This window comes from Crocuta crocuta, unplaced genomic scaffold (assembly GCF_008692635.1).
Source record: "Crocuta crocuta isolate KB4526 unplaced genomic scaffold, BGI_CrCroc_1.0 scaffold323, whole genome shotgun sequence".
NCBI lineage: Eukaryota > Metazoa > Chordata > Mammalia > Carnivora > Hyaenidae > Crocuta > Crocuta crocuta.
In genome coordinates, this window is record NW_027536465.1 from 3,223,641 (window position 1) to 3,237,912 (window position 14,272).

The following is a 14,272-nucleotide window of genomic DNA, read 5'->3' on the forward strand; positions in this document are numbered from 1 at the left end:
GCTCAGAGCCTGGAGCCTGCTTTGGATTCTGTGTCTCGCTCTCTCTCTGCCCCTCCCCTGCTCATCCCAGCTGGTCCCAAAAGCTGGTCCCAAAGCGGGGAGGCCTTACCTCCCTGCACCCACCCCTGGAACAAGGCACAGGGGAAGGACCTTGAAGGAGAATGGGCCGGGGCGCTGCCATCACCCAGGTGAGGGCCTGGAGGAGGAGGTGCAGAGCCAACTGTCCCTTCAATGTCCATTTGAAGAAAGAGTTCCGAGGCCCCCGAGGCCAAAGAAACATCACATCTCCAACTTTAAGCAAACAACCCAAATCTCCTGTTCTGGCCCTGTCTCCCTCCATTCACAGGCAGCAAGACCAGAGAGGGGTGAGTAATAAAGGAAAATCACACAGCACTATTTGTGCCAGAGTTAGGCATCGAACCCGAGTTCTAGAAGAGGCTCAGAGAGGAGAAGGGATGCCACCTGGTCTCACCCAAGATGTCAGCCTCCCTGCCCCTCCCTCTCCCACCTGAAGGGGTGAGCTCAGGCCTTCCCTGGGGGCCACGCTGATCCAGTCCCTCCTCCCCAGCACCTCCTTGTTTTAGTGCCCGCCTGAAGCCAGGCCACATCCCCTTTGGGCTTCCCCCAGCCTCCAGCGCAGGGACTTCAAGAGCCATCTCCTGATTTCCGCTCAGGTCATGATGTCCCAGTTCATGGGATGGAGCCCCATGTCCAGCTCTGTGCTAACAGCGCAGAGCCTGCTTGAGTTTCTCTCTCTTTCCTCTCTCTACCTCTTTCCTGCTTGAATGCATACTTACTCTCTCTCTCAAAAAAAAAAAAATTTTTAAATTTAAGAAGTTCAAAATTGTGGGGGCGCCTGGGTGGCTTAGTCGGTTAAGCGTCCGACTTTCGCTCGGGTCATGATCTCGCGGTTCGTGGGTTCGAGCCCCGCGTCAGGCTCTGTGCTGACTGCCAGCTCAGAGCCTGGAGCCTGTTTCAGAGTCTGTGTCTCCTTCTCTCTCTGATCCTCCCCTGCTCATGCTGTCTCTCTCTCTCTCCTAGAAATAAATAAAACATTAAAAAAAAATTTTTTTTAAATGTTCAAAATTGTGGCAAAATATACATAACATAAAATTTACCATCTCAACCATTTTGAAGTGTAGAGTTCTGTGGCATTAAATCCATCATAATATTGCACAACTGTCCCCACCATCCATCTTTGGAACTTTTTCATCTGCACTCTGTCAGTGCAAAGCCCCAAGGCTCGAACTCACAAACCATGAGATCATGACCTGAGCTGAAATCAAAAGTCAGAGGCTTAACAGACCGAGCCACCCAGCCGTCCCTTTACCACAATTATTTATTTATTTATTTATTTATTTTTTAATATTTTTTTTGTTTTATTTATTTCTAGGAGAGAGAGAGAGAGACAGCGTGAGCAGGGGAGGGTCAGAGAGAGAGGGAGTCACAGACTGAAACAGGCTCCAGGCTCTGAGCTGGCAGTCGGCACAGAGCCCGACGCGGGGCCCGAACCCACGAACCGCGAGATCATGACCCGAGCGAAAGTCGGACGCTTAACCGACTAAGCCACCCAGGCGCCCCTTTACCACAATTTTTTAAAAAGGAGGACAAAGTCCCCTCTCCCTGCCACGCGCAGCCTCCCGCTCAGCTGCACCCCAGAGCCCTGCTTCTCACTTCTTAGTCATCTTGGCCAATTTGGATGATTTTAAAGCTTCCTTCTGTAGATTTTCACCCCGAGGCGTCTAGCACAGACCAAGGAGCTGAGTGAGAGAGAGGGCAAGGGAGGCATGCATTTTAAAAAGGAAAAACCTTGCAGGAATCAAAAAAAGAAAAGAAAAGAAAAGAAAAAAGAAAAACCGTCACCAAATCTGAAAACCCATTTTCGAATTTTGAAAATGGCTCGGAGAATCTTCTAGTTCAACCCACGAGGCAATAGCAACGCCCCTCAGAGCCAGCCTGTATGGGTTCAAGTAATAACTCCTCCCCCATTAGCTGTGTGACCCCGGACAAGTCACACAGCCTCTCTGTGTCTCCGTTTCTTCACTTATAAAATGCAGGTGCTGATGCTACCCCTTCCCACCCAGGAACACAGCTCACCGTGGCAAGGTCTGAATGTGTTCATACATGCAAAGCACTTAGAACAGTGCCTGGTACCAAATAGAGCCTGAAAGAGAGTTTGCTATTATTGTCATCTAGATTCAAGTGAATTCAAACTTCTGCTTGAATGCCTTCTGGGGTGGAGAGCTCACTCCCCACCAGGACTACCTGTTCCCTCATTAGAAGATTGGGTGTGTCAGGAAGCTTTTTCTTCCTGCAACTTCTCTTCCTGATAAAAGCCCTGGCCCTGCCCTCTGACACCTGTCACACAGACACACGTCAATCTGGGCCACCTGGGCGGCTCAGTCAGTTAAGCGTCTAACTCTTGCTTTCCGCTCAGGTCATGATCTCACAGTTCATGAGATGGAGCCCCGTGTCGGGCTCTGTACTGACAGCGAGGAGCCTGCTTGGGATTCTCTCTCCCCCTCTCTCTGTCTCTCCCCACCCTCTCAAAATAAATAAACTTGAAAAAAAAAAAAAGACGCACATCAGTCAAAGTCAAATGACACCTGCTTGGTGCTGTGCTGCCTCGTTTGCCCGAATTGATCTTCCTTTGGGGACCCACAGCTCATGCGGCCCAGAGCACAGTGTGCAGATGTCTGTCCCCATTCAGGCTGGGCAGTCAAAGGGCGCTGCACACTTGCTCAGGATGCCTGCCAGGGCCTTCCCAGCTAAGGACCTCGGTGTGCCCGGGCCCCAAAATATCTTCTAACTGGTTCCTGAGCCTCAGCCTGCCAGGCTTCAGACGGGAGGTGGCTGCTGGTGCCCAGGGCCCGCCCCAGTGTGTCTGCAGCCCTGCCTCCTCGAAGGAGGGAAACAGCACTGAATCTTACTGCTCAGGGCCCGGCGGGTCTAGACGGGAAAAAGAGGTCACCCATCTGGCCAGGGCAGTCTGTCACTGTGGAAGATCACAGAGCTCAGCCAAGTGGTGTGAGAGCCCACTGCTAGAGTCCCAGCACCTTACAGAGGATTTGCCAGCACATTCTAGCAGGCTTGGTGTGGATTCTGGGATCAAAGCTGGCTCTACCCCTTTCTGGCTAGAAAGTGGGAATAATAATAATAGTTCCTATCTTCTGGGGCCGGACTGAAGAGTGGAGAGACAACCCGGCTCTGACCCTGCAAAGAAAATGCTTAATAAGTGGGAACCATACTGGGAAGATGGGCTGAGGTGGGCCCTGGATGTCTCACTTAAAAAAAACTTTTTTTTCATGTTTACTCATTTTTGGAAGAGAGACAGAGTGCGAGCGGGGAAGGGGCAGAGAGGGAGACACAGGCTCTGAAACGGGCTTCAGGCCCTGAGCTGTCAGCACAGAGCCCGCTGCAGGGCTCGAACCCACAACCTATGAGATCATGACCTGAGCGGAAGTCGGATGCTTAACCAACTGAGCCACCCAGGTGCCCCAGGATGTCCCACTTTAAATCTGGAAGCATCGTTTAGTCTGTTGCTTCCTCTTACATATAGAAAACTGAAGCCCCCCTTGGGGGGCTCAGTTTGTTAAGCGATGAACTCTTGATTTCAGCTCAGGTCATGATCTAATGGTTCGTAGGATAGAGCCCTGCATCTGGCTGTGCGCTGAAAGAGGGGAGCCTGCTTGGGATTCTCTCTCTTTCTTTCTCTGACCCTCCCCTGCTGTGCTCTCTCTCTGTCTCTCAAAATAAATAAATAAGCTTAAAAAAAAAAAAGACATACTTTGGACGCAAGCTGAGAGGCCCAAAAGTCACACAGCAATTCGGTTACCACTGAGATCAGTACTGGATAAGCTGAAGCGAGGTTCCCGCTTCTTCTGGGCTCCAGCCCTTGCCCTCCCAGAGCGCTCCTTGCCAGGTCGGCCCCGTCTGAAGGGCAGGAGAGGCAGGGCCGTCTGTGGCTGGAACGATGGGGGCTCCGAAGGTCCTCAAAGCGCTCTGGAAGGGCTCCCCCCACCCCCTCCGCCCCGCCCCAGCCGAATGAGGGCAGCACCCGCTGCACATCTTGCAGTTCCCGCTGACAGCCGCTGGGTGTCGCCACACAGCAAAAAACAAAAGCAAAAACACAAAAATCAGGTCACCGGGAGCCGGAGACCTATTGGGAGTTCTGTCTGGGAGCCGGACGCCTCCCTGAATTCCTCCCCATCCTCTGTGGGCTCCAGCCCACAGCTCTAGAGTTTTCCTCGCAGCGCTCCCGACTATTTCAAACCTTTTGCCGCCTCCTCTGCCCCCGCCAGCTGCTGAAAGGAAAACGGCCTCTCCCCGCTGAGTGCCTCCTCCCCACACAGTGCTCCAGCCAGGGACCCATCACGCTCGGAGCATGCCAGTGCTACCCACCGTCGCCCTTGCAGGCCCACGCGGCGAGCCCTCCCTCGTCTCCACTTACCACCTGCTAGACACTGCGCCTAGAGCACCTCAAGGGCTTTACAATGTGCAACCCCACAGGCAGGTACCATTTTCCAGAAAGGGAAACTGAGGCACAAGTAACACGCACCGAATCTCAGTTATTAAGTGGTAGAGCCAGGGCTTATGCCAACAGGCTTCAGAGTCTGCGCTCTTCCTCGTAACCCCTTCTCTGTGCACACTTTGGGGAGGGCCACTCCATCCCTCTGTCCTGACCACGCATGGAAGTCCTACCCTCCATTGTGGCCCATGGGTGGGGCTCACCTGAGCCTCTGCCATCAGACTGGGAGAGCAGGGCTGCGCACGCACTTCTGGCCTTGCAGCTTCTGATCCCTGAACAGGGTTGTTCCTCTGTATGTGGGGCGGGGGGGACCTCCCCTTGGCCTCGGGGCACCTCTGGGTCCAGGGCCTCTCTGCAGGATCAGGTGTGGTTGCAAGCTGGCCAGTCCTGTCAATCGAGGCTGAGCGCAGCAAGGGCATCTCCTGGGCGGGCAGCCCCCTTTCCCTCAGCATCTCTTCATTCACACCTCGCTTTCCCCTAATTGTCGGGGTGTTCTGCACCCAACACACACCCGCTGTGAGGGCGGAAGGCATAACTTCCAGGAAATTTGCGAGCTGATTGCCGAACTCCGCCATTGCTAAAAACCCTGTGATAGAAACGTACAACGTAATCAATTACATTAAAAATGAAGGTAGTACATACTTCAACGTCATCACCTCTTTATTATGTTCCTACATTTGTCTGTCATTCGTGGTCTCGAGGCTACTTTGGTTTACTGAATCTGTCCGGTGCAAGTCCTGTAAGTTGGGGGCTGTGTAGGGGGGGTGAGCGTGACTTCCCAACTTCCTGCTCAGTAACGTTGCCTTGGTAGTTTGAAAGCAGCCACAATGGGAGAAATGGGCAAATGCTACACATCAGGGCTCCCCACCCCCACCACATCCCCAGAGACCCAGATGTTAAACATTTACAAGGCTGACAGCACCTATGGGGCAAATGGGCCGGTGCAAAGGCAGCAGGGGGTTCGGAGTTGGCTGACACCCATTTTAATCCTTCACCAACTCTGAGGCCCAGGCAGTGTCCCTGGGCCTCACCTTTCCCATCTGCAAAATAGGCTGAGGGGCTCCTGGTTGGCTCAGTCAGTTGAGCGTCCGACCTCAGCTCAGGTCATGATCTCACAGTTCGTGAGTTCAAGCCCCGCACTGGGCTCTGTGCTGATGGCTCAGAGCCCAGAGCCTTGGGATCCTGCTTCAGACTCTGGGCCTCCCTCTCTCTCTGCCCCTCCCCTGCTCAGGCTCACTCCCTCGCGCTCTCTCTCTCTCTCTCTCTCAAAAAATAAACATTTAAAAATAGGCTGAGAATAGCAGCTTTGGAAAATGGAGCATCAACTGTCTTCCGGGAGCTGAATGCATTAAGAGGATAGGTACCTCATCAAAAGTGACACGCCTGGTTTGAGCCCCACTCTTAGGGGCTGTGGCTTATTGGCCCTGTGACCATAGCGCCCAGGTCACAGGGTGGTTTGGGGGATTATCGGAGGTGATGTGTGTAAAAGAGCTTGGCACTGATCTGGCTCTAGTAATTCACCCAGAGGCTTACGGGTGGGATCCAGACAGCCCACGTTCGAGTCTCAATTCTTGGCTTTCCGAGATCCCCGGCCAGTCAAGGCGCTGCTTGTCTAAGCCTTGTATTCCCCACGTGGAAAGAGGGATAATAATAGCTACCTGGAAGAGCCACTCAGAGTACTGGAGATAAAGGATGTAAAGCATCTGCTGAGAAGTGCATGCCCAATAAACGGGAGTGATTGTTTGAGATTATCTTTAATTTCTTGTCACTCAGACAGCAGCTCTGCCCAGCTCTGTCTGGGGAAGCCAGCCATCGGGGTGGGGATGATGGAGGCGGGACTTTGCCTGGGCAGCTCACCCCCATCCCGGCCAGGTCAGCCTCTCAGTGGGCCCTGGCCCTAGAAAGGCTTCCGAGGCGGCGTGGGGACGCTGTTGCTAGGCGCCGGTTGCCAGGCAACCCACTGTTTCTCCTGGCCTGGCCGCCTCCCAGAGGGCTTGAGCTTCTCAGGAGCAGCTCCTCCTGCCTCTGGAAGCCTCTCCAGACCTCAGAGTCACAGCAGAGGGCAGGTGAGGGTGGGGCCGGCTGCGGTTGGGCCCCAGGAGGGCCAAGCCAACTTCCCTCAGCAGGGCCTGGGGGCAGGGGGGTGCGGGAAGACAAGGAGCCCAGGGCTGGGAGTGAGCCCTGGAGCTGGGGCAGCCAGCAATTCCCATGTGGGAGGGTGTCTGTCCACTCGGTCTGCAGAGGAGGCCAAGAGGGGATTAAGATTGGCAGCTGGGAGTCGGATGCCTATTATGAACGAACCCTTCATCTCTTTAAAACTCAGTTTCCCCGCTACACCCTGGGGAGACAATATTGAAGGAAGGCGAAATGAGCGTAGATGAGTGAAGTGTTGACAGCGATGAGACTTTTCTTTGGCGTGCGGGGGTGTCAGTGGAGAGGGACAGGCCGAAGGGGAAGGCACTGGCGGGGCGGGGTTCGAGCTTCACCTCCATGGTCTCTGCAGCCCAGGACTGAGCCAGGCTCGGGGTCTTTGGGCTGCTGAACTGACGGGGCTCCTTGTGTGTCTTTCCTAGGTGCCCCCCACCCCTGCCCGGGGGCAGCCCTGCCCCACAGCATCATGATGGGGAAACTCCCCCTGGGGGTCGTCTCCCCTTATGTAAAGATGAGTTCAGGAGGCTGCACGGATCCCCTGAAGTTCTATGCCACCACCTACTGCACAGCCTATGGTGAGGGCTCCTTTGTGCAGAGTCCAGCCGGGAACAACTTCCCTCAGCAGAACCCCAGCACGCTCCACCCCCGAGCCTCCCAAGGACGTGTCCACACCTGTACTGTCAGGCTGGCTTCGCCCCGCCGCCCCCTCCCCCCCATCCATCCTGTGATCCCGCCACACTGACCTTGTCCTCAGCCCATCGTTTCTGTTTCCTGCTGCGGCAGTCTCGAAGGGCCAGGCTTCCACGGCTCCTGTCCCACGTGTCCCAGCCCCTGGCTCTATGCCTTTTCCATCCCAAGGAGCCCGGGCCTCTGGGGAGGAGGGGGGTTGCCGGGAAGCCCTGCTCACCGCTCTTCCACTCCGCTGACCCATGGTCCTGTCTCCTCACTTCCCCCCTCGGGCAGGTCGGGAGGACTTCAGGCCCCGCATGGGCAGTCACGAAGGCACAGGCTACAAATCAAATTACTGGCCTGTGGTCTCATACCAGGCCAATCCCGATGCCCTGGACAACCCGGCCATGGGGTATGGTCTGTACGATCTCTCTCACCCCCTGCTCCATTGAGCCTTAGCTCACAGGGCCGTCGAAGCTCATCAGGCCCCCTGTAAGCTCCATGTGTGGAGACCCTGAACTTGCCTGGCCTACATCTGGGGTCCTGGGGCACTGAGGGCCCGGTGCCCAGCCTGGGGGCCCAAAGGCAGGCGGACTTCTATGGGAGGTTTGAGGGATGTGGGAAGCTTCTAGAGGTAAGCCCTGCAGCCTCCCCGTGGCCCTTCCTCGTGGTAATCACTCCTGTTCCCGCTTCACCCTCAGGGAACAAGTCCGCCACAATTTCCAGTCAGTGACCAGTCAGAGCTACCGCCCCCTGGAGGTGCCTGATGGCAAATACCCGCTGCCTTGGCACATGCATCAGACCAGCTCTGGCTACTCTCGGGAGAAACCCAGTGCGGCGACCCCCACTAAGGAGGTCAGTGCTGGGCTAGGGGGAACCCCCAGGAGAGAGGGGGAGCCCAAGGCTGGGGTGTAGGCAGGGCCGAAGGGCGGGAAGGGTGAGGATCCCTCCAGCAGAGAGCGGGACTGAGCCACCAAGGGTTGGTCAAGGCTGAGATGAGGAGCACAGGGGAGCCACATGTGGGCTGGGAGTCGGCTCACCTTTATCACCTTCATTCATTCATTCAACCAATGTGTTCTGGACATCTCTTCTATATATGAAGGTGCAAGTGCTGGGAAAAAAAGAGGCGGGGCACAGCAGAAATGGAGGTACAGCAGCAAAGCAGGAGGGTCGGAAAAGGGCTTGCTGTGGAGACATTAGTCAAAGAGTCAAGGGAGGCTAGTGTTCCTCTAAATGCAGCGCTGGGAGAGAAAGAGAGTTCCAGGCAGTGCAGACGGCAAGTGCAAAGGCCTTGCGGTATGAGTATGTGATGTGACAAAGAACCACAGGGAGGCAGGTGGCTGTAGCCAAGTGAGGAGCCCAGGTCCTTGTGGGTCACTGTCAGGCCATGGGATTCTACTCCAAGTGCAGTGGGAAGATTGCAGGGCTCTGAGCAAAGAGGGACATGAACCAACTTCCTTATAAAGAGGCCCCTCAGGCTATAGATACTCCCTAGGGGTCAAGGGCAGGCTCAGAGTCAAGGAGTGACTGCCATCGCCTCACCTGGCAGATGATTGGCTGCTTCTCCCTCCCAGGTCAGGAAGGTCCATTTTGACACCCAGAACTATGGGCCGCAGGCCATCACAGGGCTGGAACGCAAGGTCACGCCTCTGCTCTACCAGCAACAGGGCAAGGGCTCGCTGGAGTGGGACGATGCCCAGCGCGTGAGTGGGCAGCCCCCAGGAAGGGCTGTGAGCTGGGCAGAGGGGCCAGACCCACCTGTTTCCCCTCCTGGAGATACGTCCCTCTCTGACTCGCCCTAAAAGCCAACTAAATAAAGGTGGGTTCAGGATACCTAGAGAAACTGGGGAGAGCCAAGGCTATTCGTTATTTCCAAGACAGCATCAGAGCCGTCATCACGGGCTTCCTTACTCATGTCTTGGGATTTAACCCCAGCGGCCCGTTCTCTCCCCTCTCCTATCCAGACTCATTCAGCCTTGGGCAGGGATTCGTGAAGTGAGCACCCATTTTCTTCCCTCAGCCTCTCTCCTTGCCTTGAGCCCCCTCCTAATCTGGGCCCCAGGGTTCTGGGCCCCACGTTCATTACTGGGAGTCGTCCAGTGGGGGACGTGACCGTTTCCACTGCCACAGGGGCACCGTCTTCTCATGGGGGGATTCATGGGGCTCTGATGCCCCATCAGAGAGAGAGATCTGGGTCAGGAGCGCAGTGCTGGCCCTCCCTGCTCCGAATATGCCACACAGGTCTACTCAGAGCATACACGGGGCTACCATGGCCACCAGGGCCTCCTGGGTGCTGGTCTACCTTATGTCCCCCATTGCTCACTTCTGTGTTCCAGGGCCCATGCTTCATGACTTCCGAGTACAACTCCAAGTATCTCAAGCAGCCTTCAAACCAGCAAGGTAGGCACGTGTCTGAGCTCATGCCACCCTCCCACCATACTTCCCTACACCTGAGCCTTAGGAGAGACACGGGGGGGACCCGGATGGGGCTGGTATAAGACAAAGAAGGCAGCAGAGGAAGAACGAACACACAGGCAGCTTGGGGGAGACATGCCTTAGTGCCAGTCCCCAACGGGCACCTCACTCACTTAGGAGGGCTGTCGAACCTGACCACAGCCACCTCCTGGCCTGTTAGCCTCTGTCCTTCCTTCCCCTCTCCTCTGCTCCTCTCCCCTCTTGTCTGTCCTGGACTCTGGAGTCTTCCAGGTGCCCACGATTCTGGAGCTCAGAGCCAGCTCCGCCCCTGGTGGCTGGGACACGTAGAGACCACGTGGGTGGGGCCAGGTGGCTGGAGTGGGACTGGGCAGCACAACAGGGGGTGTGTTTTGCAGATCTCTTGCAGAAGAAATCGATTGGTGCCAAGGAGGAGACTGGCTTCACCGAAGAGTCTACCAAGAACCCCATTGTCTTCCAGCCACCGTCCCAGGCCCTCCCTGGGGACCCGGTAAGTCAGGCTGGTGCCCACTTGAACCCCAGGGTGACTTCTAGCTTCTTTAAAAGTGTGAGCTGCCCAACCCTTTGTTCAAACGCGAGATGAACGAGTGTGGGTAAAAACCACCGCTTTGGTCCAGCTCCCCCATTTTACGGAGGAGAAGACTGAGGTCCAAAGAGGAGAAGAAGAAACGTCTGAACCCAACGTTTGCACAAGGGTTCAGACCAGAGCCCTGGCCTGCATTGTTCTCCCCAAACTCTTCCCCTGCCTCCATTGCCCCAATTATACCCGCTTGTCGCCAGCCCCACTCTGTGCTCGGGACAAGGGGCCGCTGTCTGTGCGGGGCTGATGTTCCTCTGGGGGCCTCTTTCCAGGTGCTCCTCCCTGGCCGGAGTGTCACCAGGTCCGACTTCCCCCGCATGACCCACCTTCGTGTAAGCTGAGCCGGTGGGGCTGGGGTGGCCTGTGGGGCCAGTAGGGTGGAAGCCTGGGGGAGGGGCAGGCACCCTCGGGTGCCAGTGATGCTTTCCTGTCGCAGGGGGATGAGTTCTTGCCTGTGCTGCCCAGAGGCTCCGAGCGGGAAACGGGCTACAGCCGAGTGAATGAGAGGTTGCTGAACCCCAGAGTGAGTGGCCTTTGGGGGGTGCGGGGGGCTCCCTTAGAACAGGAGTGCTCTGTACGGGAGGAGACAGGGAGGTCTCTTGGACACAGCGGCATGTGGGCACTAAGGAACGGGAAGAAGTGGGATATTTGGACGTCCTGGTGGAGGGGGAAAGGCCTAGGAAGCTGGAAAGTGAGGCGTGCCTTTGTTTTTTTTAAGTTTTTATTTGTTTATTTTGAGAGAGAGAGAGAGGAACAGAGAAGGGAGAGAGAGAGCATGAGCAGGGGAGAAGCAGAGACAGAGAGGGAGAGAGAGAATCCCAAGCAGGCTCCACGCTGCCAGCGCAGAGCCCGATGCGGGGCTTGAACTCATGAATCGTGAGCCGAAACAAGAGTCGGGCGTTCAACTGACTGAGCCACGCAGGCGCCCCCCCGAGGGGTGTCTTTCAAACAGAGAATTTGGTTTGTCTGGAGGAGGCAGGGCGAGGCCCCAGGGCTGGGGCTGCCCCTCCCCCCCTCTATTGCTGCCTCACCCTGGCCACCCGGCCACACGGCTACCTTCCTTGTGGCTCTGTCCCCCGCAGGTGGCCCCGCCTGGCCCGGAGCCTAGCAGCATGAGCCACTGGCAATTCCAGCCCCCGCAGCGGGTGCAGCAGACCAACGTCGCCCTGCTCGGCAGGGAGACTGTGGGGAACAAGGTGAGGCCGGGGCACCCAGCCCCACCCCCAAATCCTCACCCCCCCCCAACCTGCCACGTGCCCTCTGTACCTCTTGCGCAGGAGCCCACAGGGTTCAGCCTTAACAACCCCAGCTACGTCCGGAGCGCCTCTGACCCCGACATGGATAATCGGTACCTGACCACCTATAACCAAGGGTAAGCCCTGCTTCCCCATGCAGATCCAGGGCTGCGAAGCTGGCTCGCGGTTCTCAGACAGACACGGGGACAAGTAATGAGCTCACAGTCTGCGAAGTAGACCAACACTGAATTAATGTGGGTTCCCCCGGAAGCAGCCCCTGAGCCAAGGATTTGAGTGCAAGCCTCTTACCGGGGAGTGTGGGGGAGTGGGAAAGCGGTATGGGGAACGGAAGGCAGCCCAGAGCGGGTGTGCTGTTCATCAGCTATCCCGGGGGAAGACTCTAGAAGACAGTGCAAACACACAGCCCAGGATTATCCCAGCCCAGGGGAGAGGGAGCTAGGGGGCCGATACCTCCATATCCATCGGTCCTTAGTTAAGGGCTGTCCCCAGGGACCATGCTAAAAATCCCAGGTGCCTCCCTGCTCAGGCAGAGCAAGCTGTAGCAGCCTCTGGGAAACCTTCCTCTGCACTTCTCTCGGATGCAGTGCAGGCCATTGATGTCCAGGCTGGTGGGCAGGGGGAGAACAGGGGGGCTGAAGGGGGTCCGGGTGGAGCCGCAGGCCGTCTGCTAAGATACTACATCCAGCCCGTGGCAGGTGGGCTCTGTGCTCCCCAGAAAGTAAGCTCTTTGCTGAGCATCAGGGAGGGCTTCCAGGAGGAAGTGGCCCTAGAGCCGTGGGCAGGGCTCCTGGGGCCAGGACTGGATGGGGATCAAGGAGATGTGATTCTCTGGACCAAAGCCTCCTCGAACACCACCTGTCCTCTGTGTGTCGGCGTGTGTCACCTGTGTCCACACTGCCCCCCAATCCCTAGGTCTCCCAAGATGCCTCCCATCCTTGGGGCGCACCCCCCTCTTTGGGATGTGGATCTGGAGGCTCAGAGAGGAGAAGTGGCGCCTGAGCCACACGGCAGGTCCAGCCCCCACAGAGGGCGAGGGGGAGGGGCTGAGACACGCTCTGGGGGACAACAGCGTCCCTGCGCCTCGCTAGGCAAGTGCCCGCGCCCTGTAGCTCTGGCGGAGCCTCCGGCCCAGGCCCAGCCGCCTCTGCCGGGTCCTTCTCCCACCCGCCCCTCGGCTCTCCTGAGCTCCTGCCAGATGTCAGGCACACTGCCCTTCCTGGGGGGGGGGGTGTTGCAGCCACTGATCTTCTCACCCCCACTTCGTAAGCTTAAGGGCAGGGCCCGCATCGTCTTCCTGGCACTTTCAGAGCCCAGCCCGGTGCTCAGTGAATAGTAGCCAGATGGAAGCGAGGTGGACCGCCTGGAGAAAAACAAATGACACGGGGTCTCCACTCCCCACCCCCGGAGGTGTTCACGGGGGGGGGAGGCGCACTTGAAGGGTGCTTTGTGCTCCGAAGTGCTGGCTCTGCATCAGGGGGTTGCCCCAAGGAGGGCCATTGAGCTTGGAGCAGAGACGGCGTTCCCAAGGGCTCGGGAGTGCCTGGCAGTCGGCACAGTGTGGGCAAAGGCCAGGAGGCTGGAGGGATCGGAGGCAGTCTGTGCCCTGCTGGAGCCAAGCCTCCTGTCCCAGAGGGCAGAGGGGCTGCGGAGGTGGGCAGAGGCCAACTCGCTGCCAAGAACCCACCCCCTGTGCTGCAGGTACTTTGAGAACATCCCGAAGGGTCTGGACCGAGAAGGCTGGACTCGAGGCGGCCTCCAGCCCCAGAAGCCTGGAGGCTACGCNACCCCCGCAGAGAGCCTCCGGGGCCTGCACCCCCACGTGGGAAGGTAGCTGGCCCTCTCGCCCCCTCTTTTGCTGAATCCAAGCCTTTCCCCAGCTTCTTCCCTCCCTTCATCTGTCTGTCTGTCTGTCTGAGGGGCCCCTTCCCTCTCTCAGGCTTGTGCATTGCTTTTCCTGCCCCTCCCCCCCCTCCCCAGCGACCCCTCCCTCCTCGAGGCTGCCCTCCACCCACCTTGTTCCCATCCCCCATTCCNCCCCCGGGCAGCGGGGGGCGGGGGGCGCGGTGAGGACATGGCTGAATGGAGTGTGGTTCCGCCTCACTCTGACTCCTTTCCGCTCAGTTCAATTTCCTCAAAAATTACATTTATAAGACAGTGGCTCAGAGTTGGCAGGCAAGGAGTGTTTGTGGGTGTGNCCCCAGGGGAGGGGCAGGCAGAGGAGAAGGTGCCACCTCGCGCTGCTCCCCTCCCTGCAGAACCCTGGTGGCGGAGGACCCCTTTTACCGAGCCTCCGCGCCTCCCAGCAGCCGGTTTGCCACGCCCAGCTGAGCCTCAGGCTGGGTAAGGGGCTCCCCTGCCCTGGGGCCTGCAAGCCCTGCTGGGGACCCAGCCTCAGGGTGGGGGGTGGAAGACTGGGGGGCCCTCAGGGTGGAGGAGGGCACAGAGCCTCCCCGGAGCCCCTCAGGCCTCATCTCCGCTCCCCACAGGTTCGCCAGCCCAGCGGGACAGGGGCCACAGGGGCCGGGTTCCCATCCCATCGCCTGCTGGGACTCCCCTGGCTACTTTCCTAATGAAATAAAGAGCCGTGCGAAGCCGGCCAGCGTGTCCAGTCCCTGCCAGGGAAGCAGGGGAAGG

General features: G+C 57.7%; 1 protein-coding gene across 2 annotated transcripts; it reads left to right on the forward strand.

Annotated features, from left to right (window-relative positions):
- Positions 1–6,505: 6,505 nt before the first annotated feature.
- SAXO4 (stabilizer of axonemal microtubules 4) lies at positions 6,506–14,234 on the forward strand. Of its 2 annotated transcripts, XM_077748781.1 has the most exons (14): positions 6,506–6,594; positions 7,102–7,254; positions 7,643–7,760; positions 8,050–8,203; positions 8,923–9,051; positions 9,685–9,748; positions 10,180–10,292; positions 10,655–10,714; positions 10,819–10,905; positions 11,465–11,578; positions 11,660–11,754; positions 13,337–13,465; positions 13,894–13,978; positions 14,125–14,234. In XM_077748781.1, exons 2-13 carry the CDS (start codon positions 7,146–7,148, stop codon positions 13,964–13,966), a joined length of 1,245 nt encoding a protein of 414 aa, XP_077604907.1. In that variant the 5' UTR covers positions 6,506–6,594; positions 7,102–7,145; the 3' UTR covers positions 13,967–13,978; positions 14,125–14,234. The 2 variants fall into 2 exon arrangements, with proteins under 2 accessions (XP_077604907.1, XP_077604908.1); XM_077748782.1 differs by lacking the exon at positions 8,923–9,051.
- Positions 14,235–14,272: the final 38 nt, after the last annotated feature.